Here is a 27084-nt window from a genome sequence, read left to right on the forward strand (position 1 = left end):
GCTGAGAGCAGCGCGAGGAAACACAGCCTCGAGACCGGCCACAGTGAAGCTACCACCATGAACCACCTCAACCCGGGGTGAGTAGATACAGCAGAACCTGGGGTATAAACAGCAGAACCTGGGGTAGATACAGTAGAACCTGGGGTAGAAACAGCAGAACCTGGGGTAGAAACAGCAGAACCTGGGGTAGAAACAGCAGAACCTGGGGTAGATACAGTAGAACCTGGGGTAGAAACAGCAGAACCTGGGGTAGATACAGTAGAACCTGTGGTAGATACAGTAGAACCTGCAGTAGGTACAGCAGAACCTGGGGTATATACAGCAGAACCAGGGGTAGATAAAGCAGAACCTGGGGTATATACAGCAGAGCCTGGAGTAGATACAGTAGAACCTGGGTTAGATACAGCAGAACCTGGGGTACATACAGCAGAATATGGTGTATATACTGCAGAACCTGGGGTATATTCTGAAGAACCTGGAGAACATACAACAGAACAGCAGAATATGGGGTATATACAGCAGAACTATACAGCACAGGGTATGTACATACAGCAAAACCGGGATTAGATACAGCAGAACCTGGGGTAGATACTGTAGGACCTGGAATAAAAAATCAGCAGAACCAGGGGTAGATACAGCAGAACAGCAGAACCTGGAGTAGATACAACAGACCCTGTGGTAAATACAGCAGAATCAGTAGTATATACAGCAGGACCTGGGGTAGAGACAGCAGAACAGCAGAAACTGGGGTAGATACACCCAACACTGGGCTGGATACAGCAGATATTGGGGTAGATACAGCAGACCCTGGGATGTATATGGCAAAACTAAGGTATATACAGCAGAACCAGTGATAGATACAGGAGAACCTGTGGTATATATAGAAAAACTTGGGGTAGATACAGCAGAACCTGGAGAACATACAGGAAAACAGCCGAACTGAAGTAGATACAACAGAACCTGGAGAACATACAGCAGAACAGCAAACCAAATAGGAGAACCAAGTGTAACTATAGCAGATGCTGGGGTATATACAGTAACCATATACACCAATTACACCATATACACTGAAGCAAAAACCTGGAGCACATTACATGCAACAGAACCTTAGGTAATCGCAGAACTTAGGCTAAACCCATTCGTTTCTGTGGTAAAAACAACGGAATGTGGGACTGTAGCCCGTTTGCTGCTGCACAGTTTGTACTGGCCGTGCTCTAGATCTTTATCAGAGGTCATCAGGGTCGGACACTGTCCACAGGGCCACAGAGGGGTGTGCTACATCGTATCATACATATATATGATAGGAATATCGCTATAATTTTTGAACAATTGATCTTCTTTCTTGCTATTTACTGTAAACATTACATTGCATTTATTTTTATGTTACAATATTTATGTTGTTGTTTTATTTTAGAAGTGTTTTATTTATTTTTATTTTACTTATAAATGCTGATTTATCATTGCTGTGATTCAAAAACTTTATATCTCCAAAAATGGCAATACAATTTTTTTTAACATTCCAGGGAAGTCAATGTAAAAAAAAAATGCATAAATTGACAAACAATGTGACAAGGCAAAAATATGAATTTTATTAATTTAAACTTGCTTATTTTCTTATGCTGTATTTTGAAAATATGATATTAAATTTTAGAGGAAAGTGGCCAGTAAGTGGAAGTATAAGACAGTAGGTGTTTCTAGTAAAGTGGCCAGTGAGTGAAAAGGTAAGTTGTTGGTTTGTGCATTGTATGACTCCCCACACTCTGTGTAATGATTCATTGGCGGCTTCATTATACTGGAGTGTGTGTGTGTGTGTTACTGTGGAGATAGAAACACAGCAGCTGTAACTGTCGGACTGTTCACTCAAATCATGTCTCTTTAACTACATTAACCATCATAAGCTTTGATAATTCAAGTTTGGAATCATTTTTGGACCACATGTCTAGCAGTAGTTATTTATATTGCTTCAGAATATTATGATGAATGGACCAATAGAAATTATCCTAAAGAAAGAAAGTAATTTTCCCTCGGAACACCAACCTTGTCCTTCCACCCACTGTCCACTTTATTAGAAACACCTACTGCCTTATACTTCCACTCACTGGCCACTTTATTAGAAACATCTACTACCTCATACTTCCACTCACTGGCCACTTTATTAGAAACACATACTGCCTTATGCTTTCTCTCACTGGCCACTTTATTAGAAACACCTACTGCCTTATACTTCCACTCACTGGCCACATTAGTAGAAACCATACTAGGTACCAATTCTTACACTCAATACCTTATACCTCAAACATGTATATGTTACATATATGCAGAAGGTTTGGCCATTTTTGCATTAGAAATGCTCTAAATTGACTGTAAATAATATCTTTTTATTACATTGACTTCCATTAGAAATTAAAACTCTGCTTTACAGATATTTTGAATATTCTCTGTTTTTGTATTTTCCATTCATATCTATATATCATATCAACTTCTTTTCTCACCATTCTCTGTAGAACCATAGCAACCTAAAGAACCACTAACTGTAAATGTATAACTGGTCAGATAATGGTTCCTCATAATGTACTGTACATTTACATACAGGTGTTGCAGCTGGTCCTGTAGATCCTGCACACTTGTGGGATGCCAAAGATGCTCAATTTGTGATAAATCATAAATATGATGACCAGCCAGGATAAGAGAATGCTAGTTGGAAGCCCTGCCGTAAGCCCTGTATGGCCGCAGGATATTGTGCACATATTGCTAAGCTGTTAGTGTCCCTCGTATCACTACTAGGAGTGACAGACTGTTGTCTGAATGTGTGATGGCTCTCCAGATCACCACTGCAGCAGTTGGGGCAGTGTTTTTCTCCACAGCAATTGCAGGATTGAAGTGCTCACCACAAGGCCGCCATACTCAAAACATAACCTGGATTCGTCACTAAAGAAAATACAGTTGTAGTTTATAGCAACCCAGGCTTCTCATTTGCGACATTCTGTGTAGTTTGATTTAGTGTAACTGAAAACAGTGATTAGTGTATTTAAAATGACAGAGTGTTTTTACCAGGCTCTAATAGAGTCATTAAGGCTGCCAGTGTTCCCCTGTGTATCGACACTGAAGGAAGCGAATACAAAAGGAGCACAGGTTAAGCGTGCTATCCATCCTTTCTAACTCCAACCGTAATCAGACACCCGTAACGGATCCCGCAGGCCGGATAGCCGGCGCCAGGGGCTGTTGTTTCTCCTCTACAAAAAGCAGAGGAAATCAAATCTGTGTCGGAAAAAGCCGAGGAGACAAACAACCCTGCATTTCCAGCAGTACATTTGACACAGATGTTGAGGGCCGACCTGATGGTGAAACCCTTACTACTGCTGACCCTCGCAATCTGCTAATGACCAGTTTGCTTTATTTATCAGATCAGAGAGCTTGTTGGGAAGGTCTCAGTCTGCCATAATAATTACGCTATTTTCTGATCGTAATAATCATTAACTTAAAAATCTTTTCTGATATCAACATTGAGCATCAAGAGCTGCCACAACATAAGGAGGGTGAAGACTAGCACATGCCTCCCCAAATACATGTGAAGTCAGCCCCTGCCTCTTTTTTTTAAACTGCTGCTGATGCAGCATTACTGAGTAGCATCACAGCGCACTCGGAGGAAAACGCAGCGACTCGGTTCTGATACATCAGCTCACAGACGCTTTGATCGACATCACCCTTTGGAGTGATGAAAGGAAAGAGCGCCATCTACCCACCCAGAGAGAACAAGGACCATTGCAAAGGCTATCTTATCTTATCTTATCTTATCTTATCTTATCTTATGACCAGGATTCAAACCAGCAAATTTTCACAGATCGGGACAAAAGTGCATGCACTGTTGGACCAGCTGTGAACACAAAAAGCAGGGAATGCACTTACAGAGGGGGTGTAGTGTCAATTTCTTCTCAGTTCACCTTTACTTTAGTTAGCATCTTAAGTATTGATTATGAATCCTGAATAAATCAAATAAATGCTATGCGGTTCAGACTGATTTTAGCACATTGATTTGGTCTGAGTCTTGTTTGTCTTCTGTTTCCTCTCTATAGTCTGCTTGGAGCTTATAACAGTCTTACAGACAAACACCTGACTGGATACTTCAATAACACCCGAATACGAAGACACCTCCAGAAAGTGGGGCTGGTGAGTGATTGAAGTGATTAAAGTATCAATATGTTTATTGTTGTTAGTAGTTGTAGTATTAGTAGTAGCAGTAATAGAAATAGCAGCAGTACAATTATAGCACTAATAATAGGTGTAGCAGCTATAGTAGAAGCAGTAGTAGTTGAAATAGCACAAGTACAGTAGGACCTGTAGTAGTAGTAGTAGTAGTAGCTTTCTAGTAAAAGCAGGAGTAGAAGTAGCAGTAGAGTAAAATCATGAGTAATAATAGTAGTAGCAGCTGCAGTAGTAGTAGAAATAGCACAAGTGCAGAAGTACCTGTAGTAGTATACGTTGTTTTAGTGGCAGCAGTAGAAGTAGCAGTAGATAGTAGTACAAGTATAGTAGTAACAGCTGCAGTAGTAGCAGTAGTAGTAGAAATAGCACAAGTGCAGTAGTACCTGTAGTAGCAGTAGTAGTAGTCATTGTACTGGTGGCAGTAGTACAAGTAGAAGCAATGGTAGTAGAAATATCACAAGTACAGAAGTCCATGTAGTAGTAGTTCCAGTGGCAACTGTAGAAATAGAAGTAGATAGTAGTACTAGTATCGGTAGTAGTGTTACTAGTAAAAGCAGCAGTAGAAGTAGCAGTAGATCGTAGGACTAGTGATAGTAGTGGCAGCTGAAGTAGTAGCAGCAGTATTAGAAAAAAAGCACAAGTACAGTAGTAGTAGTAGTAGTACCAGTAATTAAGTATTAGTAACAGTGGTGTTATTGGTAGTGGTTACTGTAATTGTAATAGAGGTGTTATTAGTGTTAAGTTTAGTAATTTGGTAATGGTAGTAATAATGTGCTGAGAGAATTTCTAAATCATTACTACGTGTGTGAATCAGCTCAGCAGGAGTGGGCGGATTATTCCGGAAAAGGAATACCGGCACAAACTCATCCAAAGAGCCCACCAGAGACACATCCGGGAATGTCTGGCCCAGGCTATCTTCCACAAGGTGCTGGACATGGAAGTGAGTGGACACTGGTCCCACTGTGTCTAAGAAAGACAAATTAATAATTAGATTATTTAGAATTTGTAAGAGATGATATAATATTATGGTTAAACTTATTATAGAAACTTAAACACACTAAGAAAAGTAAGTACAAAAGAGTACAAAGCTTGTCACTGGGGCTGTACCTCATATTGAGGTACAAAAAATTTACCTTTTTTGTACCCATGTTTATCACACCTATAAAGATTATAAACGTTATAAACCTTATCATAAGCTGGATATATTTTAAGAACTCGATGATCCAAAATTGTCTGGCTTTCAAATGAAAAATGTATAATTAAAATATATATAGTTTATTAGTACAGTGATACAAATACAAAATGTACCTTTTGTCTGGTTAAATGGTACAAAGCTGTACTTATTGCTGTTAGAAAAGACTTTGTACATATGTGACATATACTGCATGATGTGTTGAACTGCTTCTTGAAGAGGTTTAATAGAGTTATAGTGGAGTTTATCAGAGTGAATTTGAGAATGGGGTGGGGTTTATTAAACGGATATACTCACTGTCAAAGATTAGAACCTTTGTAATTTGTGTTTTGTCTAAACAGCGTCTGCATCAAATAGAGATCAAGAGAAGACTCGAAGATTTTGCAAGAAGAGAAAGAGTTCATAAAATTAAGGTGCATAATTAATCTTCTTTTATATCATATAACTATTTTTATTATATTAATTAATATAGTTACTGTTTTATCTTAAAATTGGAAAATATTTTGAAACATCAGAAGAATTACAGAATTTTCCATTGACTAATGAAGATTAGTATAGTTGCTGTCACACAATAACATCACCGTATTTCTCTAAAATATCCAAATTTACAGAAGAAGGAAAAAAATATTCCAAGGCATTTTTTAGCATTTCTGTTTATCCATTATCATGAAAGTATATAAAAAAATAAAAATAATGTAATTGAAGTTATTACTTTACTGATGGAATCACACTTTAAATATTTGCCTGATATTTAATCTTATAATAATAAATAAAGTTGGTGTTCTTGTATATTTGACCAGGTGGAGCGCTCTAACAGATATGAGGAGGATCATATAATGATGCTTTCTCCACGACCGCCAACTGGTCCAAAAACTCGGCATTCTGGGCCAGAAGGAGATCACTCTGAGTCGACAGAATCAGTAAGCAGAGCAACACCTAAACATGCAGTATATGATGAATGAGTACAAGTGCTGGTAGAAGTAGGCCTGGGAAATATATCGTAAATACTGATATACTGTAGTATAAACTATTTTATACAAACTATAAAAAAAATTCTATATGTAAAATATATATGTGTACATATATTAAATCTCCTATATGGAATTTAATTCCCAGTAATGGGTAATTAGCATGGGTCATTTGTGTGGAAATAGTTTGAGTCTAGTTTGGAGATTTAGGGCCCTCTCTGGTGAGAATGGGTAACTGCATAGAGCACCGTGCAGAATAGTCATTTTAAACTGGCTGGGTGTGATGCGGTCTCCTTTTAGAGCGGATGAATACGATTCCAGGTTAGGTTCAGTCAGAGAAAGAGAGAGAGAGAAAGAGAAAGTGTTCTCATCTCAGTCAGAAACTTCACTTCAACTACACACTTTGGTTTTACTATGGGTGAATGAGCTACTGAACTCTGAGTTTCCTCTTCTGAAGTCTCCATTGCTCCACCAGCCACTCGCATTCAGTAAATCTGAGCCGGATCCTTTTTTACAGGCTGTACGTGTGAGTTTGTTTACAAACGTAAGTTTGTAAAGACGTGTGAAGTGGCCAGAAGAAGAACTCCCACGAAAAGTGACCAGACACCCCAGTTTTTAGAATGAATATACTGTATTAGGCTTAGCAGGGATGGTCGTTCCAGCACACTGGTACCATTACACACAATAATTTGTCACTTCTCCACTCAGAAATGCTTCTGCTTTTAGTTTACTATCGACCGTTTTTTTTTTATAAAATATACATCATGCTATTTTGGTGTTACATATAAATAAACATAGTTTAATATTTTACTCTAGGGTTTCGTCATATCATTCCGCCGTAGTCCTCACTCATTCTTTTTTAGATACAGTATAATTGACTCTAATATGTTTATTTAGATAGAACAGACAAGTTTTCAGTAATAAAGTCTGCAGTAACTGATTTTTAATGGGTTCCTGTAGAGTTTTATTGCAGCTCTAATCAGTTCCACCTGCTTCTCCCTGAAGGCTTCATCAAATAAATTAGTGGCTGATGGGAAGGAACTGAGAAAGAGTGTAAAGGGGGCTTTTCCCATAGAAGCAGACAAGTTTCCATAGTAGATAGTAGATAGACTGGGTACAGAACAACAACAACCACACACAACTGAAAAAAACCTACAGCAAACAAAACAACATCACAAATTGGCCCCTCCATTCATGTGAGGGACATGGCAACCTTTTTTCATGGATTCTTTCATAAGACACAGTTTAAAACTGCTAGTTTATGGGTGAGGTGGGCTTTACAATTGCACAAATGACCCAGTTCTAAAGTCTTTAGTAGTATTACCTGCTATTCCTGTGCCAAAACTCTGAATGACCTTTGGCCTATAGGGTCTCTCAGTGGATTTACACTACAAACCAAACAACAAAACATGAAAGAAGGTCATTAATGGTCAGAACGAGAGGAGGACGGTCATTAAAACTCTCAAGGACATAGGCATGTTTAAACCCCCCCTGTATTTTTTTTTCAGAATATCAACACCATTCAGTCATATTATAGCCTAGGGCTGTATGATATATCGTTTAAGCATCGTCATAGTGATGTGCACATGCGCTATAGCACATCCTGCGATGTCACTTAAAGGCAATTAGATCAAACACGCCATGTTGCAATGTTTTGATTCTTGCCACAAGAAGTAAATACACAGCACTGTCTCTGTGTCTGTGGGAGTGACAGTCTGCTGCTGCCTGCGCGAGAAGCGTGTGGGGGAGGGGGGCAGGGGTAAACACGAGGTGACCGCATGGCCTCCATCCAGATGGTTGGGCACGTGCTTGAAATCACAGGTGTCGAAAGCTGTGCACCTCAGTCCAGCACAGTTTTGCGGCACAGATATTTCCAGTTACAGCTGAATTCATGCTTTTAATCTTAGAAAAACGTTCTTATTTACCTTATAAAAAGCCATTTAAATGGCTGATTAAAGGGCCGATTACTGTTGTTTTGCTCTTTTCCTCGGGTTTGAGAGCTCAGCTCTGACTCAGCTCTTGATCAGTCAGGACGCGAGACAGCGCGTGGGTGGGGGCGGGGCTGATTACGTCATGGGTCCTTCATTGTTTAATATCACGATATATATAGACGAAAAAAAAGATTTGCAAGGTAAAATTTGTCCAATATTGTGTAGCCCTACCTATCAATACTGTGTTTCATTTTTAACCAGTTTCCATTGTTTTTGTAATTGTAAAATGTCTTTTTCATATTGAGCCGAGCTGAAGACTGTTGTTCACCCATGCTTTTGCTCATTTAGGAGACGGAGTTATGAAGTGTTTAATAAGCTTCAGTAAGAGCTTTTTTATCTCAGTCTGACTCAGATAAGCCCTGTTTGTTTTCTCTCGCGTTTCTGTCTTCTTATGTCAGAGCTCTGACAAGGGAGGCTTAAAAACAGTTGTACATGGATTTTAGAGACCTTTAAGTGTTCCCAAACTTATACTGGTAAAGTATAAATGGTGTATTTGTTATTCTGAATTTTATACATGATACGGTGCAATTCTACTTAAAAATGAGTAATTGTTATGTATAAATGATTATGTTACTATATTGATAAAGCTATTATGATTTAATTCATTTAAATTATTAATTTTTTGCCCTGCAGCCAGGTTCATCCAGGCCGAACACGGCTCCAGGGAAGATGCAGAGACCCGTCCGGCTGAAGCCTCTGAACAGCACCGGCACTCCTGGCTCTCGCAAGCGAAACTCATCCCGCTATAGGAACCAAGAGTCCTCTAATGAGACGGATCACCCATTCAGCTCACCGGTGAGACCACGCATACACCGCGGATCACTTACACACACACGCTGACAGACACACTCATCATATGTCACTGCTGTAGGGGTCAGCTGACCCGACCATACCACTTTCATTGCTTGTCAGTACGGCATAGCTACACATACTGCACTGTGGTGCGTCCTGCTGGGTTGTACTCGATGTGTTGCCCACTTGGGTAAAAATCCCCACAATTTTTACATTTAAGTGCTTAAACTCAAGTAAGTTAGCTTATTAACTACCCAGATATCTAGTAGTGTCTTCATCATATTCTTTGACATTGTAAACATGCAATTATACACACTGGAAAAGGTGGTTATAACATATAATAAGGAGCATTTAAAATAATGTATTATTTACATATATATGTAATATTCCACTAAAACTTACAAATAAAAAAAAAATGAAGACAAAATAAAACAGTTTTGACTTTTTTTACAGAATTTTACTAAAACAGATGCAATGATGTGAGAATTCCTTCGATATCCGATATTACACACATATATATATACTGATGCCAATGTCAATATACACATTTATAACTTACAGAGATACTTTTGAAACAAATGTAACATTTATATGCTTTGCATTTTAGCTTTCAACCAACTGTATGCAAACAAGCTGTTTTTTACATAGATTGGTCTCAACTTTAAACCCTCTTTTTTATTTAATAGAATAGAATAAAACATTAATCTATTAAGATAAAAATTAAAAATAAATAAAAACACAACCTTAAATCAATGGATTTTAAAGTGGTGTGGGCAGTGTCGGCTAATTGTAGTACAGTGTCGGCTAATTGTAGTACCATGTTGGCTAATTGTAGTACAGTGTCGGCTAATTGTAGTACAGTGTCGGCTAATTGTAGTACAGTGCCGGCTAATTGTAGTACAGTGCCGGCTAATTGTAGTACCGTGTCGGCTAATTGTAGTACAGTGTCGGCTAATTGTAGTACCATGTTGGCTAATTGTAGTACAGTGTCGGCTAATTGTAGCACGGTGTCGGCTAATCGTAGTACGGTGTCGGCTAATTGTAGTACAGTGCCGGCTAATTGTAGTACCGTGTTGGCTAATTGTAGTACAGTGTCGGCTGATTGTAGTACAGTGTCGGCTAATTGTAGTACAGTGTCGGCTAATTGTAGTACAGTGCCGGCTAATTGTAGTACCGTGTCGGCTAATTGTAGTACCGTGTCGGCTAATTGTAGTATAGTGTCGTCTAATTGTAGTACGGTGTCGGCTAATTGTGGTACGGTGTCGGCTAATCGTAGTGCGGTGTCGGCTAATTGTAGTACAGTGTTGGCTAATTGTTGTCCATTCTATAAATACGTCAGCAAGTATCGGTTTGAAATATCTAGACGTCGGTCGGTGTCAATGATTCCATAAAAAGCAATTATCGGCTTATACCGATATAATGTGAGTAGTATTGTGTATCCCTCATTAGAACAGATCTAGGTTACCATAAATACAGTAAAAAGAAAGGAGAATTTTTTATTTTGGAGAAAGTAGTTAAGATCTTGTGACGCTTCCAGCTTGTACACATTATCAGTATCTTTACCAATCAAGTTTACTTCTAGTTTGACAGACTGCATAATCTATAACAAAACTCTTACGAGATTCTTCTACTGGTCTTAACAGGGTTCTCTTGATCATTGTGTGAAATGTGTTTGTTGCTGAATGAGGACCATACTTTTTAGATAAAGACCCCAGATTTAAGGATCACTTGAAGAGATGTACATATGTAATTGTCTGCATGTGTGTGTATATGTGTGTGTGTGTGTATATATGTGTGTGTGTTTTGGTGTTTTGTTTGTTTGCAGTTGGAAAGAGATGCTCCGAGGCATTTGACCCTTACAGACTTCTCTAGTTCTGTCTCGCCCTACCGGCTTCCTGTCATCAACAACTTCGTCACCCCTGTCCCGCCGCTGACCAAGAGGAAGGAGAAGGGCCCGAAGGGGAACGGGACACTGTGGGGGCGAAGATTACGACCCACCACGGCTCCGAGTGCTGCAGACACTCAGGTCAGTGTCACTTTTAGCACAGTGGAGCTTTCTAGAGGCTTCCAGAACCATGCTGCAAATACTGCTCGTCAAATAAGTGCGTTTTCAGTGATATTCTGCACATTCTGAACTTACTTAGAAAACTTATTATTTTCGAATTCCTTACATTCAGTACATCAACAGAATTTTTAATCTGTAATATACCCAGATCGAGAGATCATAGTGGTTCAAATCCCGGTCATGCAGCTTGCCTTCAGCTGCCAAGGCCTTTAGAGAGAACAATTAGCCTTGCTCTCTCTGGGTGGGTACAGTAGATGGCGCTCTTTCCCCTCATCACTCCTAGGGTGATGTGGATCTGCACAAGGTGTCTGTGAGTTGATGTATCGGAACTGAGTCGCTGCGCTTTCCTCCAAGCTTGCTGTGATGCTACTTAATTTTTTTTACAGTTCTGTAGAACAAGGGTTGTTTTCACCTCTTGTCGATGCCATCTGTACACAGGAGGGCACCGTTCAGCGAGCGTCTGCTCAGAGCACCGTCCTCGTGAAGATGATTTACTTCGGGAAGAGTGTTCACCTGTCCCATGACCTGATGGATCTGAAGGATGAAGTGAAGGTGTTCCAGCAGCACTGCGGGGGAGAGAACCTCTGTGTTTACAAAGGAAGAGTCAAAGAATTAGGTCAGTCTGCAGATCATGCACTGTAAAAAAATCTCAAAATCTTGAAATCAGTGAAGTAAGGCTTACATTAAGCAAAGATTCCTGATTTTTGGCTTAAATTTTAAAACAGGTTTAAAAATACCTTGACCAGTGACTTTTTGTGTTTATTTTGATGTTAAATATTTAAAATAAGTGAACAAATGTAATAATTAATTGAGATAAATTATTCCTAAAATAAGAAAAATAACCGTACACCTATGGTGCTTAGTAAGACAAAAAATCTTATTAGATATCAAATTAAATTTATTGCTTTGAAATTAGATCATTTCACTTGCTTAAATATAATTTTTTAAACACACATGATTCATTTGGAATCATTAGTATTATTATTTTTTTTTACACAATTAATTATGCCACCAAGTTTGGCCCATAATTTCTGTTATAATTCATGAAAATGTGATTTCCCCTCATCACTCCTAGGGTGATGTGGATCTGCACAAGGTGTCTGTGAGCTGATGTATCCGAACTGAGTCGCTGTGCTTTCCTCCAAGCTTGCTCAGCAATCCTGCATCAGTTTTTTTTTACAGTTTTACAGTGATCCCAGCTATAAAAATATACTTCTTTATAATTGAGCTAAATTGCTGAAAAGTAACAGTTTAATCTGATATATTATCCAGATAATATACTGCTATGAACAAACGGTGCTCCAAGCTGTTTACACGTTAAGAGCATGGTATGTTTAATACATCTGCACTGCACGTCCCATTGAAAACACTGTGTTTAAAAGCGCAGTGGCAAATTTTCTTGTGTATTGGTTTATGTCTATGTTAAAAAAACTAAATATGTGTGTGTATGTTTTTTCCTCTCTCTGTTCCTCCACGGCAGAGACGTTCCAGTTTGTCTCTCGGCGTCACCGGGGATTCCCCTTCAGTCTGACCTTCTTCCTGAACGGGCTGCAGGTGGAGCGTCTCAGCTCCTGCTGTGAGTTTAAACACAGGAAAGGCTCTCGGCTCGGTGGACGCCATGGTCACTTCGGCTTTACCGGTGTGGAGGGAGCATCACCCTGCTACAGGTCAGAATGATGACTTATATAAAGATTACACTATTTAACCTGGACTGACCAGCCATAACAATAAAACCACCACCAGATGAAGGGAATAATACTGATAAGCTGGTGTCACTAATTATTTTATATATACTTTAATACAATAATTCCTTTCCAGGAAACCAACCCAAGGTTTGTATTACCTATTTTTAATCATATTGTTTTTTTAGATCCCAGTCTGTTCTTTGTAGGACGCCTCTCTTGCCCCCTGTCTCAATAATAAACTTAACCTAATCTCATTCTGTAGATGCATTATTGCCATGGGATTGGACAAAAAACCTACACCACCGAAAAGAGCGAAAGAGGACCCTCTCCTCTCCACATCTCGAGAGAACTCTAAAGAGGAAGAGGAGGAGCCTGATTCTGTTCAAGCACTGAAAACAGATTCGGATGTAAAAGCCGAAAACAAGCCTAAAAACGGTAATTTTTTTATTTTAATGTTTTTTTTTTAACAATGCTCTTTTATTAGGTCTTGTTTCCATATTATGGCAAGAACTACGCAACTAAGTAAAAAAAAATATATATATATATACTTTAAGAAACGATGGTCAGTCAATCCAAAAAATTTCAAGAACTATAACCTCAAGTGCAGTCTCAAAGACCATCAGTCGTTATGATGAAGCTGCCATTCAACAGGACCGACACAGGAAAGGAAGACCAAGAGGTACTTCTGTTACACAGGACAAATTCATCAGAAACTGAAAATTATGACTGGTACTGTGTATGGAGTAATTTATGAATTAGAACTGAAAAGGACGGCAATTAAAAAACACAGCACCTTCTAGTAGAGTTTTTAGCCTATTATATCTCTGCCAATCGGAAGAGATGGTACAATCAGGTTGGGATACGATAAACACCTTCTTTAATATGATACAGCGACTCGAATGTGCTCTACCAAATAAATGAGCAGAAGTTAAAGATTAAAGCACCATTTCCCAGAACTGTGTATCTCTGCAGTTTTTTTTAATATAGTAAAAAATAATAGGCATATCACTTTCCCCGTTACAGAGTATGAAGAAGACTTTGAGGCTGATGATGAAGGCCCTGTAGAAGACCATGAAACCACGCCTTCCCCGACCAGGGAGGAGGATAAGAAGAGCGGGAAGAATGATGAGAATGACAATGAAGTGCCAGAGAAGACCCGAGACTCGGACAGTGAAGCTGAGGATTCAGTGAAAAGTAGTCAGTCATGCTTTGTTTCCCTTCTATACCAGTTTTTAACCCTTTAAAACCTTCTTAGGGCGTTTTCACACCAGCACTATTTGGTCTGGATAAAATGGACTTAAATGGTTCGCTTGTACCCTTAGTGCGGTTCGATTGAGCAGGTATGAAAACAGAAAACACACTTGGGTTCGGATCAAAACAACTGGACCGGTACCAAACCAAGTCTGGAGTGCTTCACTTGTGGTGAGAATGTGATCAGGTCTCAATTCACCCCAGCGATCAAGTATACTTCTTTTTTTTTTAGCTAAACTGCTAATAAGGCTCAGTTTAATCTAATATACAGTATTAAGCAGATAACGCTAATTACCACAGCTATGAACAAAAGCTGTCTCTGCTGCTCCATGCTGTTTACATGCATGGTATGCGCAGCGTTCACTGTCTACATTGAAAAAACACTGCGTTTGAAAGCGCAGCAGCAATTTTTCAGCATTCAGTATTAAAGCAGCTTCACACTGTACAGATATACACGCTGGAACACAAAACAGAATCTTCTAGCTTTACTTACTTTCTTGCTCTCGCCCCAGACAGATCTGACCAATCAGAGGAGATACATTTTGGTGCCTTGAGGTTTATGCCTATGTGAAACCAAAGCCAACTAAACAGAGAGAGAAAACGCTTCAAATAAACAAACTCATCAACTGATCCAGACCATAGAAACTATAACACAACTACAGGTGTGAAAATGCCCCTAGATATCACCTGTGACACTGACCACATTATCTCTATATATCATTTTTTCCCTCAGAGGTCAAGAAAAAGTTACCATCGAGCTCATCTGGACTGTCAAGCAGCTCCCCCTGCAGTGATGAAGATAAAGAGAGCGAGGAAGGTCCAGATCCAGGCAATGCTGAAGACATTCCAGGGGAGCAAGTGGAGCCGGAAAGGCACGATTCTACCTTTGCCTCAGAAAAGGACACCAAGCTGGAGGAGACTGAAGCTGTGGACAGCGGCTCTGTGTCCCTTCCCCAGCAAACCGAGGATGAATGGCTGACTCAGGACAGCACTGTGGAGAAGAGCGAGGTGGAGGTTTCAGAAGAGACTGAGAGGGAGGGTGGAGAAGGTGAGAAACTTGGAGAAGAAGAAGAAGAGGAAGCAGCTGAGAAACATGTGCTCAAAGATGAAGAGGAGAAAAAGGAGGTAGAGCCGGAGAGAGGTGAGGATCTGTGCATGGTTTAGGAGTGTGTGACTTGTGGTTGTACTTGTGGATGGACCTGCTGTTTGTTTCTGTCGGCTTTTGCCTTTAGATCTGGAGTTTAATAATGTTGTTAAAGCATACTAGCACTTATCTAAAAATAACCTAACTTTAAAAAATATCAGGTATACAGAGGGTTATTTTAGTGATTCTATAGAAGCCATAGAAGTCTTCAAATCCATTTCCCAGACCTGAATGTTGTTCTCACTGGAATTAAAGGAAGAGTTGCTATAATTGATGGGTCGTGTAAGGTCATACCTACCAATGATCATAAGAGCATTTCATTAGGAGCCTTTCATTATCCCAAACTCTCCACCTCATACCAGAAGTGTTGGAGCGTTGGATGGAGCATCATCATTCCAGAGCACAGATCAACTGCTTCACAGGTTCTTTCTGGGGGTCTTTATATTGGGTATGGTGCCAAAAGGGTCATCTTCATCAGCTTCATAGAGTCCCATTCTTTTGGCAAACTAAGATATGTGTGTCTGTGTGCATTTGCATACCTGTTTCAGCAATGGATGCAACTTTAAGTAGCTAAAAACTATAATTAGGACAGATGTTCATAAACATTTGGACATACAGCATTCCGCTAGCCCAGTGTCTCTAGTTCCACTAAAAATAGCAGTTTTCTTCAGGTAACATTGAGTTTTTTCTTGTCTATACGATAGCTGGACTGATTAAAGGGTTAAAGTGTGTAAAAGCTTCTTCTTACATCTGATTAATTACCAACCAGCCTGCCAGTGTCTGGCACAATCATCCACAGTATTCTCTTCATGTTAAAATATGTATGAGTACATCAAGAAATACAATATAATAGTTAAAGCTCCACTAGGTAGGATTGAGATTGACATATTCGGTCTCTTTCCAGCTTCTGGCAGAGTGTCTGTATGTTAGTTTGTAAAGAATGAACCAGTAGTCCTTGTAGAACTGTTAGAACTAAAGGTCGGAAAGCAGGTCGCAGTTCTCGCGAGCGTTGGTCGCGGCCGCCTCGGAAAACTTACAGAGTCTGGTTTGAGCTCAGAGGAGCTCCGGCACAGACACGAGAGCACCCCTATTCCTCCTATTACACCCCAATGCAGAGCTGCAGTGAGTTTCAAGCTATAATTTTACTTCCTACCTAGTGCTGCTTTAACATTCAATTTTATGACTGTAGCTCCAGTTCTGAAAGGAAAAAGCCAGTCTGATTGCTGTGTTTTATTCTGTTTGAACCTGTTTGATTTACTGTATTTGATTTTTTGTGTTTTTTAAGCATGACCTATCATTTTAATGCATGTTTAACAGTGTGTTTGTGTTTTGCCATCAGTACTGTGTCCAGTGTATGCCAGTATTTTTGGAATTTCAAATCCGTAAAGATGTTCATGTGATCGTTATGGAGGTCTGTAAACTGACAAATTTTTGGGTTACTGCATTTATATTCATATATATATATATATATATATGGTATCACTATTTATATGCTCAACATTTGATTAACTTTTACTCTATGAGCCCTATTTTAAAGATGTATAGCAAGCCGTGAATCACGCTCTTGGCATTCGCAGCTTGATTCAGGGCATGTAAGTGTGTCTTTGCTATCGTAACGACAGGAAAAGTATGTCTTGCATGGCTTGAAACGCGTCATGTACTAATTCAGTTATTAATTAGGTTGTAAATGCTTTATAAGATATTAATAAGTAGTTACAACACATAAAGTGACTCCTACTTCCATCAGTCATATCCAGCAACATATTAACATATCTAATGAAATAATATAAAAAGTCAGTTTAGATATTTAATATTATTTTATAATATTACAAAGTAAGATAAGCATCCAAAGAGATATGAGGCTTAACAGTGTAAATCAATATGGAATCACTATTTGGCAAAAAACATGCCACTATTGTACTTTCTATGTATGCGTTATAACTGCTTAATAATGGTTTATAAAGTATTTACAAGCTAATTCATAACTAATTAATGAATTAACAACATTATTAAACCATTTATGAAGGTGGTAATTATTTGTGGTAAAGTGGTACCACTAATTCTAATATATATAATATACATATACATATACGCATATATTAACATGCAATAAACCAATCAGTGTGCCACTTGCCATTCCCTTTAAAAGCCAGGTGCACTCTGACTTTGGCAAATTATTTAAAGAGATATGTTCAATGCTGATTACTGAATTCCTTAATTAGCACTAACACTAACAAAAGTAGTATAAGAGTGACCTATATTTTGTGTTAAATGTAGAATAATGTTATTTTAATTTCTTTTCCAATTATTGTTGATGTAAAAGTTTGCATAGCTGCCAACAGGCATGCTCTATGGGTTTGTGCACTGCTGCGTGCGATTAGCAGGGGGTATACAAGCTTTGGGGATGCGCCTATGTTGACAGTTCACTCCCAAGATAGCAATGAACATCTATCGTCTGTCTGACATCTGTCTAAGATGTGTTATGTCAGTGGGGCACCTGTGTTTTCCATGGCCAAGATAGCAATGTGCCAGGAATCCATCAGCGCAGATATATTCACAGGCACTATTGCTATTTAAATCACACAGGCAGAAAACATAGATTTTTGGCGGGGTGTAAGATAGCAATTAGCATTGTGATGCACCTTCCACATGGTGAAAGATAGGGCCCTACATCAATTACATGTATATAGTTCTCTATAGAGTTTAACCTTAACTCCAACCATAAATCAACTCTAAAACTTAACCCATTACTAAACCTAACCCTAAAAAAGTTAAGATTAAAGTTAATTTAGTCAGACATTTCGCTGAATGTTATTAGTTGAGCATCTATAAGGCATATACAATGGACCATCCAAGTAAAGTGTTACCATATACATTAATATACATTTCTAAACATGTTGGATAATTTAATTTATGCTCATTGGAAAACTGAAAATACTGCGCCACACATCTTCAATCGTATACTTTGAGTTTTGAGTTTGCTGTGTTTTTAATTTCAATAAATTCATTATGATTTCAGTTTTTATGTGTGTTTATTGATTATGCTTAATATTTCTATAATAAGCATTTCAGTTTGTGATGTTTATATGCTTTGCTGGAATCTTTAAAGGTGTTACATGTGAGAATATGTTTGAAAAACCTAACCCATTCAATCAATTATTATTCCTAAATTTCCTTCGGGATAAATAAAGCATCCATCCATCCATCCATCCATCCATCCATCTTGTTGTTAATCAATTAAATAGGGTAAACCTGCAATGAAGAATATTGGTTTTCAAATTTTGTGAAACTGACACCCATAAATCCATAATTCCTTTGCTGTAAAGTATCGTTAACAATTGTCTTACAATATATACGCAGAATCACAGTATCGCAATATTAATGTATTGTGGGAAACATATTGTGATAATAACATATCGTGAGATGCTCTTTAATTCGCACACCTAGTGAACTGGTTGTGTTACAGCAAGAAAACCCTAAAACTAGCAGGCATTATTATTCAAGCACTGGGACTGAGAACATTTCAATAATAAAATCTCATTTGTTTCACCTTTAACGTTTGTATTACGTGAGTCTGAGTTTGATGGCTCATTTGATTTGATTATCACTATCTGCATGGCCTGAGCTCAATCAAATATCGTTTGCTAATAAACATTTTGACGATAAAATACATTTTGTGTTTTTAATTGTATTGTCTATTGTCACACTGTGTTTGTTGAGATTGTGAGTTGTACCATATTTTTTTGCACTTTAAGGCGCATTTAAAAAGCCGCTAATGCTAATGCTCCAGCCTTAGTGCTGGTGAAAAAGAAGAAATCTAAGATTACTGTAAATACACAAAAGCACTTAACTCACCCAAATAAACAGTTTTGAGGAGAGAAATTAGTGTAGATTAACATTAAACGCTCGTTTGACTTCAAAAGAAAGGGATTTTTTTAAAAGAATTACAGTTTTGTTTACTTAACTTAGCTTAATGCGCCTTATAATCCGGTGTTCCTTATGTATAAAAATAGACCAAAAAAAAGGATGTTCTTTGATAGTGTACCTTATAATCCGGAGCGCCTTATAGTGTTAAAATACGGTAAGTTAAAATGTTACTAATCCATTTATTCATAATAACTCCCTGCCCTGCATGCTTCATGTTCCTGTCTCCTTCTCCATGCCTAACCCAAGCCAAGTCTGTGCAGGAGAAGCTGGCAGAAGCCATTCTAAACGTGGCTGAATGCAGTTCTGAGGCAGAATTCAGTGATACAACAACTGAGGAAGATGAAGTAGCATCTGTCAGAACTCAGCAGCAAAGCCCAGGTATGACTTTGTCCTTTTAGAAAATTACACAATGTTGATATGTAAACTAAGGCTCTGCCAGCATGATCTGAGGATTGCTGGTTAGAATCCTATGTCATGCTGCATTCCATCAGCTGCCAGAGTCTGAGAGAGCACATTAAAGGCTGTGATTGCTAGTGACAGCAATATTTTCTACAGGTAAATTTGTTTTAAACCGTTTTGTTGCAGGAGCTGAACCAGAAACCAACAAACAAGAGGAGGTTTTCAAAGAAAGTGCTGTTGAACATCTAGAACCTGCAAGCAAGGCCAATACGGTAGATGGAGATGCAGCAGATACCGAGCAACATACAGAAGAGCTTGAAAACAAAACACAAGAAACACCCCAGCCTGAGTCTAAAGAAGATACCAGTGAAGACTTGACTTCAAAGCAGGAGGAAGAGATGGATGAGCAAAAGGATAAGAAAAATGATGAAACAACCTTGGAGGACCATCCACAGGAAGAGATCTCAGAAGAAGTTGCAGTAAATGAAAGCAATTTAGAGATTAGCGAGACAGAGAAGGATTCAGATACTGCACCTGCTGAAAAAGACGACAAAGAACAGGAGGAGATCAAGGAGGAAGGTGCAGAAGATGACAATCAAGCAAGTCAAGAACCTGAACTTACAGGAACATTTGACAATGAAAAGACAGCAGAAGCAGAAGAGTCTAATGCAGAATATTCTAAAGCAGAAGATTCTTTTACACAAGAACCAGAGAAAGAAGATGAAACTGGAGACACTCCAGTGGAGGAAACAGAATTAGCACAAACTTTAGAAGAACTAGAGGAACCAAAGGAGGTGATTGAAGACCCTCAGCCTGAAAACCCTGGAGAAACAGCTTTAGTTGACACTGAGGGTACAGGTCATAATAGCGCAAATCAGGATGCTGAAGCAGTGAGCCAGAAACAAACAGAGAATGACACAGTGAACGCAGAGAATGGAGAAGAAGAAGTATTTCAGGATGAAGCATCTGCTAAAGACAGGGTGGAAGAGGGGGACAGGGCCGATGGTGAGATTGAAGGGGCTGTAAAAGAGGATGAAGAGAAAAATGATGAGAACATAGATGACGTTAAAGCGAGTGAAAACAATTTAGAAGTTGGAACAGAAAACAAGTCTGAGGAGCAAGAAGTTGAGGACAAAGTAGAGAAAGCTGAAGCTGATACAGCAAACACTGATGAACAGAAAGAAACAGAATCCACTCTAGAACAAGATGCTGAAGCGGTAGATGAAGGTAAAGCTGACAAAGACGGCCCAGACACTGATAATGAAAAAAATGAGGAAGGTTCTAAGGACAACAGGTCATTACAAGAGGAAGAAACTGGTGAAGGTGAAAATAAAACAGAGCAAGACATTGAAGTAATGGTAGATGACGGACAAGGAGAAATTGAATCTGCCATGGAGAAAGACAATGAAGCTGAAGATGAAAGTAAATCTGACACCCTCAATAAACCTGATGAACAAGTGAAGGAAGATGAATCAGTAAAGGAAGAGGAAACTGATGGAGAAAATCATGGTGAAGTTGTAGCAGACGAGGTTCAAAACTCTACTGAGAACAATATACATGATGAAGCAGAGGTTAATGCAAAAGAAACAATAGAGGCATCTCAAGATGAGGCTGAAGAAGAGAAAACAGAGGAGGATGCAGGTGGGGGAGATGTGGTAGAAGTTGAGGAAGGACTGGAAGAGGCCAATGTAGAGGCAACTGCAGCAGATCAAGATCCTCAAACTGAAGAAGTGGGAGGTGAAGGTGTGGTTCAGATTGAAAACATGGAGGAGGGAAAAGAGGATGCGGAGGTAGTCAAAGAAGAGATAACTGAGGACACTGCAAATCAAGAGAATGCAGAGACTGTAGAGAATATTGAAACAGAAAACAAGCCAGAGGAATCTGAAGTGGAGTCCAAAGAAGAAGAACCTGAAGAAGATGTCAGAGTAACAGAATTGTCAGTAGACAAAGATGCTGAACTGGGAAGTGAAAGCAAGTCTGGTGAAGACATGGAAAACAATCAACTTAAAGAGGAAGTGAAGGACACTGAATCAATTAAGGAGAAAGATGAAACTGAAGAAGAAAGTAAACCAGAAGATAATAGTGTAGTAGGTGAGGATCTGAATGGCAAAAACGAAGGAGAACAGAATACAGAACTAAACATAGAAGATGATGCAATGAAGCAAGAAGAAGACAACAATGATCAGACTGAAGATGGTCCACAAGAAGCCACAGTTGGTAGTGATGAGCAAGAAGGTGAGGAAGAAAGGATTGGTACAGCTGAAGGTAACAGTGAAAAAGAAGAAGACCCCCCAGCTAAGTTAGAGGAAGATGAGGCAGCAGTTGAGGAAGCAAAGGATCTGATTGACCATGCAGATACCGAACAAGGTACAACAAACGAAGAAGGTCTAAAAGATGAGCAGGAAGATCAAGGGGAAAAGGCTCCATCAATTCCACCAGAGGCTAGATCCAACAATGCAGATCCTGAGGCTGAAGTCCAGGTAGATGCCAAAACTACTGTAGAAGAGTCAGGAGAAACAGAAGAGTCAGAAATGAAGGGTACAGACACTGACCTTCCAGATAAGGCAAAAGAAGACAAAGAAAATGGTACAGCTGAAAATGGCAAGAGTGCAGATGAAGAAGACAGCACTTCTTCTGCTTCACCTTCAGAGGAATCACAGCCAGTTGAGAAAGTAACGGCTCTCAGACGAGAAGACAAGGAGTCAACAATTAGCGAAGATGCTGAACTCCTAGCCACACCTCCTGTGGATCAAGGGGATCTTGTGAGCAACTGGGTAAACATCCACCAGGCTTCAAGGTATTTCGAGACGTTTGTCGAGCCACTGGATGACATAAAGAGCCTTATCTCACAAGAGGGTGACAGGAAGGTTAATGGCGAGCCTGTAGAGGAGGTGGAAGGAACTGTGCTAAGTACTAAAGTCTCGGAGTCTGGTGAGGGCGAAGGCGATAAGACATCTGAGAATGCCAAAGATGAGCAAGACGGTATTCCGCTGAAGAGTGATCTTGAGGACTTTGAGGACACTCTGGTGGAAAGCTTTAAAGTCGAGACTAAACCTGACGCTGAGTCAGACACTAGGAGCAATCACTCTAAAGATACCACAGCCAGGTCTGCTAAAAATGTATCAGAAGGCAGGGTGGATACAGAGGCGGAGGATACGGTGGCCAATTCAGAGTCAGTGTTTACTGCTGGGGAACAGCAAGCTGTAACTCTAGATAACGTCGTTAACCTGTCGGAGACACCAGTGATGAAGTTTGAGATTAGTCAAGACAGCTAACACTCTGAGGAACCTAAACAAAGTAGCAGATGATGTGTCCATAGATTACCATTCAGACATCAAACATGAGTGAAACAAATACTTTTACTTGTACTATAAGAGGTTATTTGTTTGTAACTAAGGTCACAAATAGAAGAGTAAACAAGAGGCTTTGAAAGTTAAGACCACAGTCTGAAGGCTGATCCTCTGGTGTCCTGTGGTATCCTGAGGAGAGTGTAGCAGTTACTGTAATTAAAGACTTCACAACCATTAACCAGTCTCAGAATGAAAACCCAATTCCAGAGTTTCCAAAACAGAACCACGTGCTGGACAATTGTGCAACACCTATTGCACTGTTTGACTCCTTGCGTCATTAGTTATTTGATGGTCACCCATGGCGTTCCAAAGCTTTGTTTCTCATTAAGACTAATGCTGGAACAATTTTCTTTTTTTAAGTCTTGAGTCTAGACCATGCTTAACTACCCTCAAAACAAGATAAGCACAATGGGTATTTAGCTTTAGGTTCTCAACCTTTTTCGCTAATCAACCAATTTTTAGGGTGTTGAAAATATTTTGTGACAAGATGCTGATAGAAAGACAGGTTAGTGAGCTACAGGCAGGAAGACATAGTACTTAGCCAGCAATGTCCTGCTCCACTAACACCGGCAGGCAGACAGGATGAACTGCAGTCTTGGCAGGGTGGCCAATCGGCAGTCTACAGAAAGCAGATACTCCGGGAAGCGTTCAGCACAAATAATTCAATTATTCATGCTGTGTAGCCCTCCTGCCACTCAGCCACACACCAACACACTTCATAGTGCTCTTCATCCACCCTCGTCATCACCCAGACATGCAAACTCAAAGCGTCCATCAAATGAAACTTCAAGGCCTGCACTTTTCTCTTTGATCTCCTTGTCTGATTAGTGTTCTTGATTAGGAATCAAAGATTTATTTTTAAATCGCAGTTGCACAAGAACATGTGAATGATGACAAACACTGTAGGAAAGAGTGAAACTAATATCTTAGCAAGTGAAATCCTCTAAAAGCTAGTATAAACATCTAAAACCGCACATTTTTACTTATTATTATTTCTATAACTTATTTTAAACTTATATTTACTCATTTGAATTCATTTCATATATACTAAAAATGTTTATATGCCACTGGCAGATCATTTTGCTTGTTTGAGGCATAATTCCTTAATCAAAACATGTAGTAGTTAATGTCCCATTACTTTGTCACGTCAGGGTAAACTGTAATTCTTAAATATTTTTTTTTCAAAGTCAAACGAGCACTAAATATTTATCTAGACAGATTTCTCTCCTAAAATGTATCTCTTGTTTATTTGGGTGCGTAAAGTGCTTACATTTATTTACAGTAAGCTTAGAAATCCAGTATTTTGTCCAAAGGTGAGCGCTAGCTGTGGTTAGCAAGTGCTAGCCAGCCTCGGTTAGCCTTAGAAAATGTCACCCGATAGCGGGTTCCTGTAACCCAGGGCAATATTAGCTAGCGGTTCGTGCCTTGTAGCTTGTTTTAATGCGTTAAACATGCAGACTACAGTTCAAAACTCACCTATGGACAGCAATAGAGCTAGCGCTGTGGCTAGCGGCTAATGCTAATGCTACTGCACTTCAGCAGAGTAGCTTTACTGCTCCTCAATACCTGACTGGTAGAATTCACACATAAGGAGCACCAGATTATAAAGTGCACTGCCGATTTTTGGGGAAATTAAAGGAATGTATGTGTGCCTTCAATATAAATAAAATGAGACATATTAGTCATTTAGACTACATTTAAGAAAATTTCACCTGCTAAGATATCATTTGTGCAGTGAAGAATGCCCTGTATATATAATATAGACAGATTATAAATTATAGATAGGACATTATATCTCTTATAATTGCAGACAAACCTGCACTGAATGTATTTATTTTTTAACACTTCATGAAGTAATTATGTTCAGAATTAGAATAAAAGGCCAGATTAAACCTGATCCTCTGATAAGCTTCTGCAGCTCCTCTGTCGTGATATTCCCATTGCTTTTATTTTATTATGTGTCTAAAACATGGAACTCAACATGGAAATCAAGTATTTAACCCATCACTCGTACTTAAGGCTTCCTCTACATTTTGCTACACAATAAAATCAATTTAGACCATTTAGTTGTTTTGTTTTTTTGTCACGTTTATTGGTACAATGGTTAAACCACTCAGAGATGAAGCTCACTGAAAAACACATGATAAACATGAATATGAACAAAAAACACTACATAAAATGAAAAAAAAAAAACTTTAACCATAAATTAAACTGTTATTTGGAGGACTATCTAACTTATTCTGACATGCCCACTTCCAAGAGTTCATTTCTTACTCATTTCTTACTCACTAACCAAACCAATCTAGCCCTGTGTAAAAAAAATAAATAAAAACAATAATAAAAAAAATAAAATACCTCCCATGAATTAACTGATTAACTACATTTTTTTGGAAAGTTCAATGTCACTTATAACCACAACCAGGCCTGATTACTGCCAGACCTGTAGAATGACGAAATCACTTAAATAGAACCTGTCTGACAACATCATGAAGCTCAAAAGAAGATCTTAAAAAGCAAAGAACCTTCTAACACATGTACAGCTCTGGAAAAAAATAAAGAGACCACTTCAGTTTCTGAATCAGTTTCTCTCATTTTGTTATTTATACTTTTATGTTTGAGTAAAATGAACATTGCTGTCTTATTCTGTAAACTACAGACAACATTTCTCCCAAATTCCAAATAAAAATATTGTCATTTAGAGCATTTATTTGCAGAAAATGAGAAATGGCTGAAACAACAAAAAAGATGCAGAGCTTTCAGACAAAAAAAATGCAAAAAAAAGAAACAAGTTTATATTCATAAAGATTTAAGAGTTCAGAAATCAATATTTGGTGGAATAACCCTGGTTTTTAATCACAGTTTTCATGCATTGTGTCATGTTCTCCTCCACCAGTTTTACACACTGCTTTTGGATAACTTTATGCTGCTTTACTCCTGGTACAAAAATGTAAGCAGTTCAGCTTGGTCTGATGGCTTGTGATCATCCATCTTCCTCTTGATTATATTCCAGAGGTTTTCAATTTGGTAAAATCAAAGAAACTCATTATTTGTAGCTTATCTCTTTTTTTTCCAGAGCTGTATTTGTGTTAGAATATCCAGTCAGCTCATATTAGATGTTTTGCATATTAGATATGCTTATTAGATGTGTCGTATTGTATTTAAATTGAATACAGTCTTAAGTAGCTCCTGCAGTGGACACTGATATTGATACTGGCTAGCATAGCATTGAGTTTTAATGGTGATATGAAGTATAAATAAATGTTTTAGAATATAATGAGATATTTATTTAATGTTGTAGAGCAGAGGTAACTAATATGCACTTTCTAGCCTTTTTCAGTACAGTTTTATTAACACAGGAAACTGACAGGATATTCGCTAAATCATAAGTCAAGCAAATAGACAAGTTTGAGGATCATAAGGTTTTTCTAGTTGATAAATCAAAAATCCAAACTTATGATTTGCAAGTGTGTGTGTGTGTGTGTGTGTGTGTGTGTGTAGTTAGCTGCTGTCCTCAAAACTGGCGTTGCTGCTGGAGTGGAACCTCATGGTGCTCATGGGATCTGATACGTATCCTACAGCAACAACAGAAACACACATCATTAGCTAAACACACGCATCCGAACACACACACACACACACACACACACATTTCAACGCAACACACCTCAGTGAACACACGTCAAACACAGTTTCTACAGCACTGCTCCAACACTGCACAAAAATCAGCTCACCAAAATCTAAACATTCATTGTTTCGGTAACACTTTCTATGAATGTCTATTCTATGAATGTCTATTCTATGAATTAATCTATAAACATACTAATATGTTTATTATACATTATAAATTGTGATAAGACATCGTAAACTATGCTTGTAATATTTACACATCTGGGTAAAAACATCATATATTTTTTATTATTTCACTATTAATATATATCCCATGATGGACATCTGTCACTCTGTCACTTTACTTGGAGTGTACAACGACACTTTATAATACATTGTAAATTAATATAAGTTATTATAATATAAAAGTATAAATAATGAGTGGTTAAAAGTAATTATAGCATGGGCTATAGGTAATGGGCAGATTTGTGGAGGTTCTTGGTTTTGACAT

General features: G+C 38.6%; 2 protein-coding genes across 6 annotated transcripts in view; one reads left to right on the forward strand and one right to left on the reverse strand.

Moving 5' to 3' along the window:
• On the forward strand, positions 1-25031 carry erich3 (glutamate-rich 3). 4 transcript variants are annotated; one of them, XM_049485532.1, is made up of 15 exons: positions 1-77; positions 4074-4167; positions 5018-5143; positions 5737-5808; positions 6196-6315; positions 8988-9149; positions 10972-11172; positions 11650-11827; positions 12692-12878; positions 13159-13331; positions 13920-14093; positions 14881-15288; positions 19465-19596; positions 19804-21074; positions 21105-25031. In XM_049485532.1, the coding sequence occupies exons 1-15, from the start codon at positions 58-60 to the stop codon at positions 22890-22892; spliced, it is 5106 nt and encodes a 1701-aa protein (XP_049341489.1). In that variant the 5' UTR covers positions 1-57; the 3' UTR covers positions 22893-25031. The 4 variants fall into 4 exon arrangements, with proteins under 4 accessions (XP_049341489.1, XP_007239664.3, XP_007239665.3 ...); XM_007239602.4 differs by having other exon boundaries at positions 19804-25031; XM_007239603.4 differs by having other exon boundaries at positions 13920-14090; positions 19804-25031.
• tnni3k (TNNI3 interacting kinase) overlaps positions 25030-27084 on the reverse strand; it is a 29254-nt gene continuing 27199 nt past the window's right edge. For both annotated transcript variants that reach the window (XM_022670230.2, XM_022670231.2), the window contains exon 25: positions 25030-26539. In XM_022670230.2, the coding sequence (XP_022525951.1) occupies positions 26466-26539 (74 nt within the window). In that variant the 3' untranslated portion in view covers positions 25030-26465. The remainder of the gene's footprint in view (positions 26540-27084) is intronic.

Source organism: Astyanax mexicanus, chromosome 12 (genome assembly GCF_023375975.1).
Source record: "Astyanax mexicanus isolate ESR-SI-001 chromosome 12, AstMex3_surface, whole genome shotgun sequence".
NCBI classification, from domain to species: Eukaryota; Metazoa; Chordata; class Actinopteri; order Characiformes; family Acestrorhamphidae; genus Astyanax; species Astyanax mexicanus.

What these genes read in the sequence shown, in the direction of transcription:
- erich3 (XM_007239602.4), top strand. Translation starts at nt 58, where the DNA reads ATGAACCACCTCAACCCGGG. An exon ending in ATGAACCACCTCAACCCGGG is followed by an intron (nt 78 to 4,073) that starts GTGAGTAGATAC and finishes TCCTCTCTATAG; the next exon opens with TCTGCTTGGAGCTTATAACA. An exon ending in AGGAAGAGTCAAAGAATTAG is followed by an intron (nt 11,828 to 12,691) that starts GTCAGTCTGCAG and finishes CCTCCACGGCAG; the next exon opens with AGACGTTCCAGTTTGTCTCT.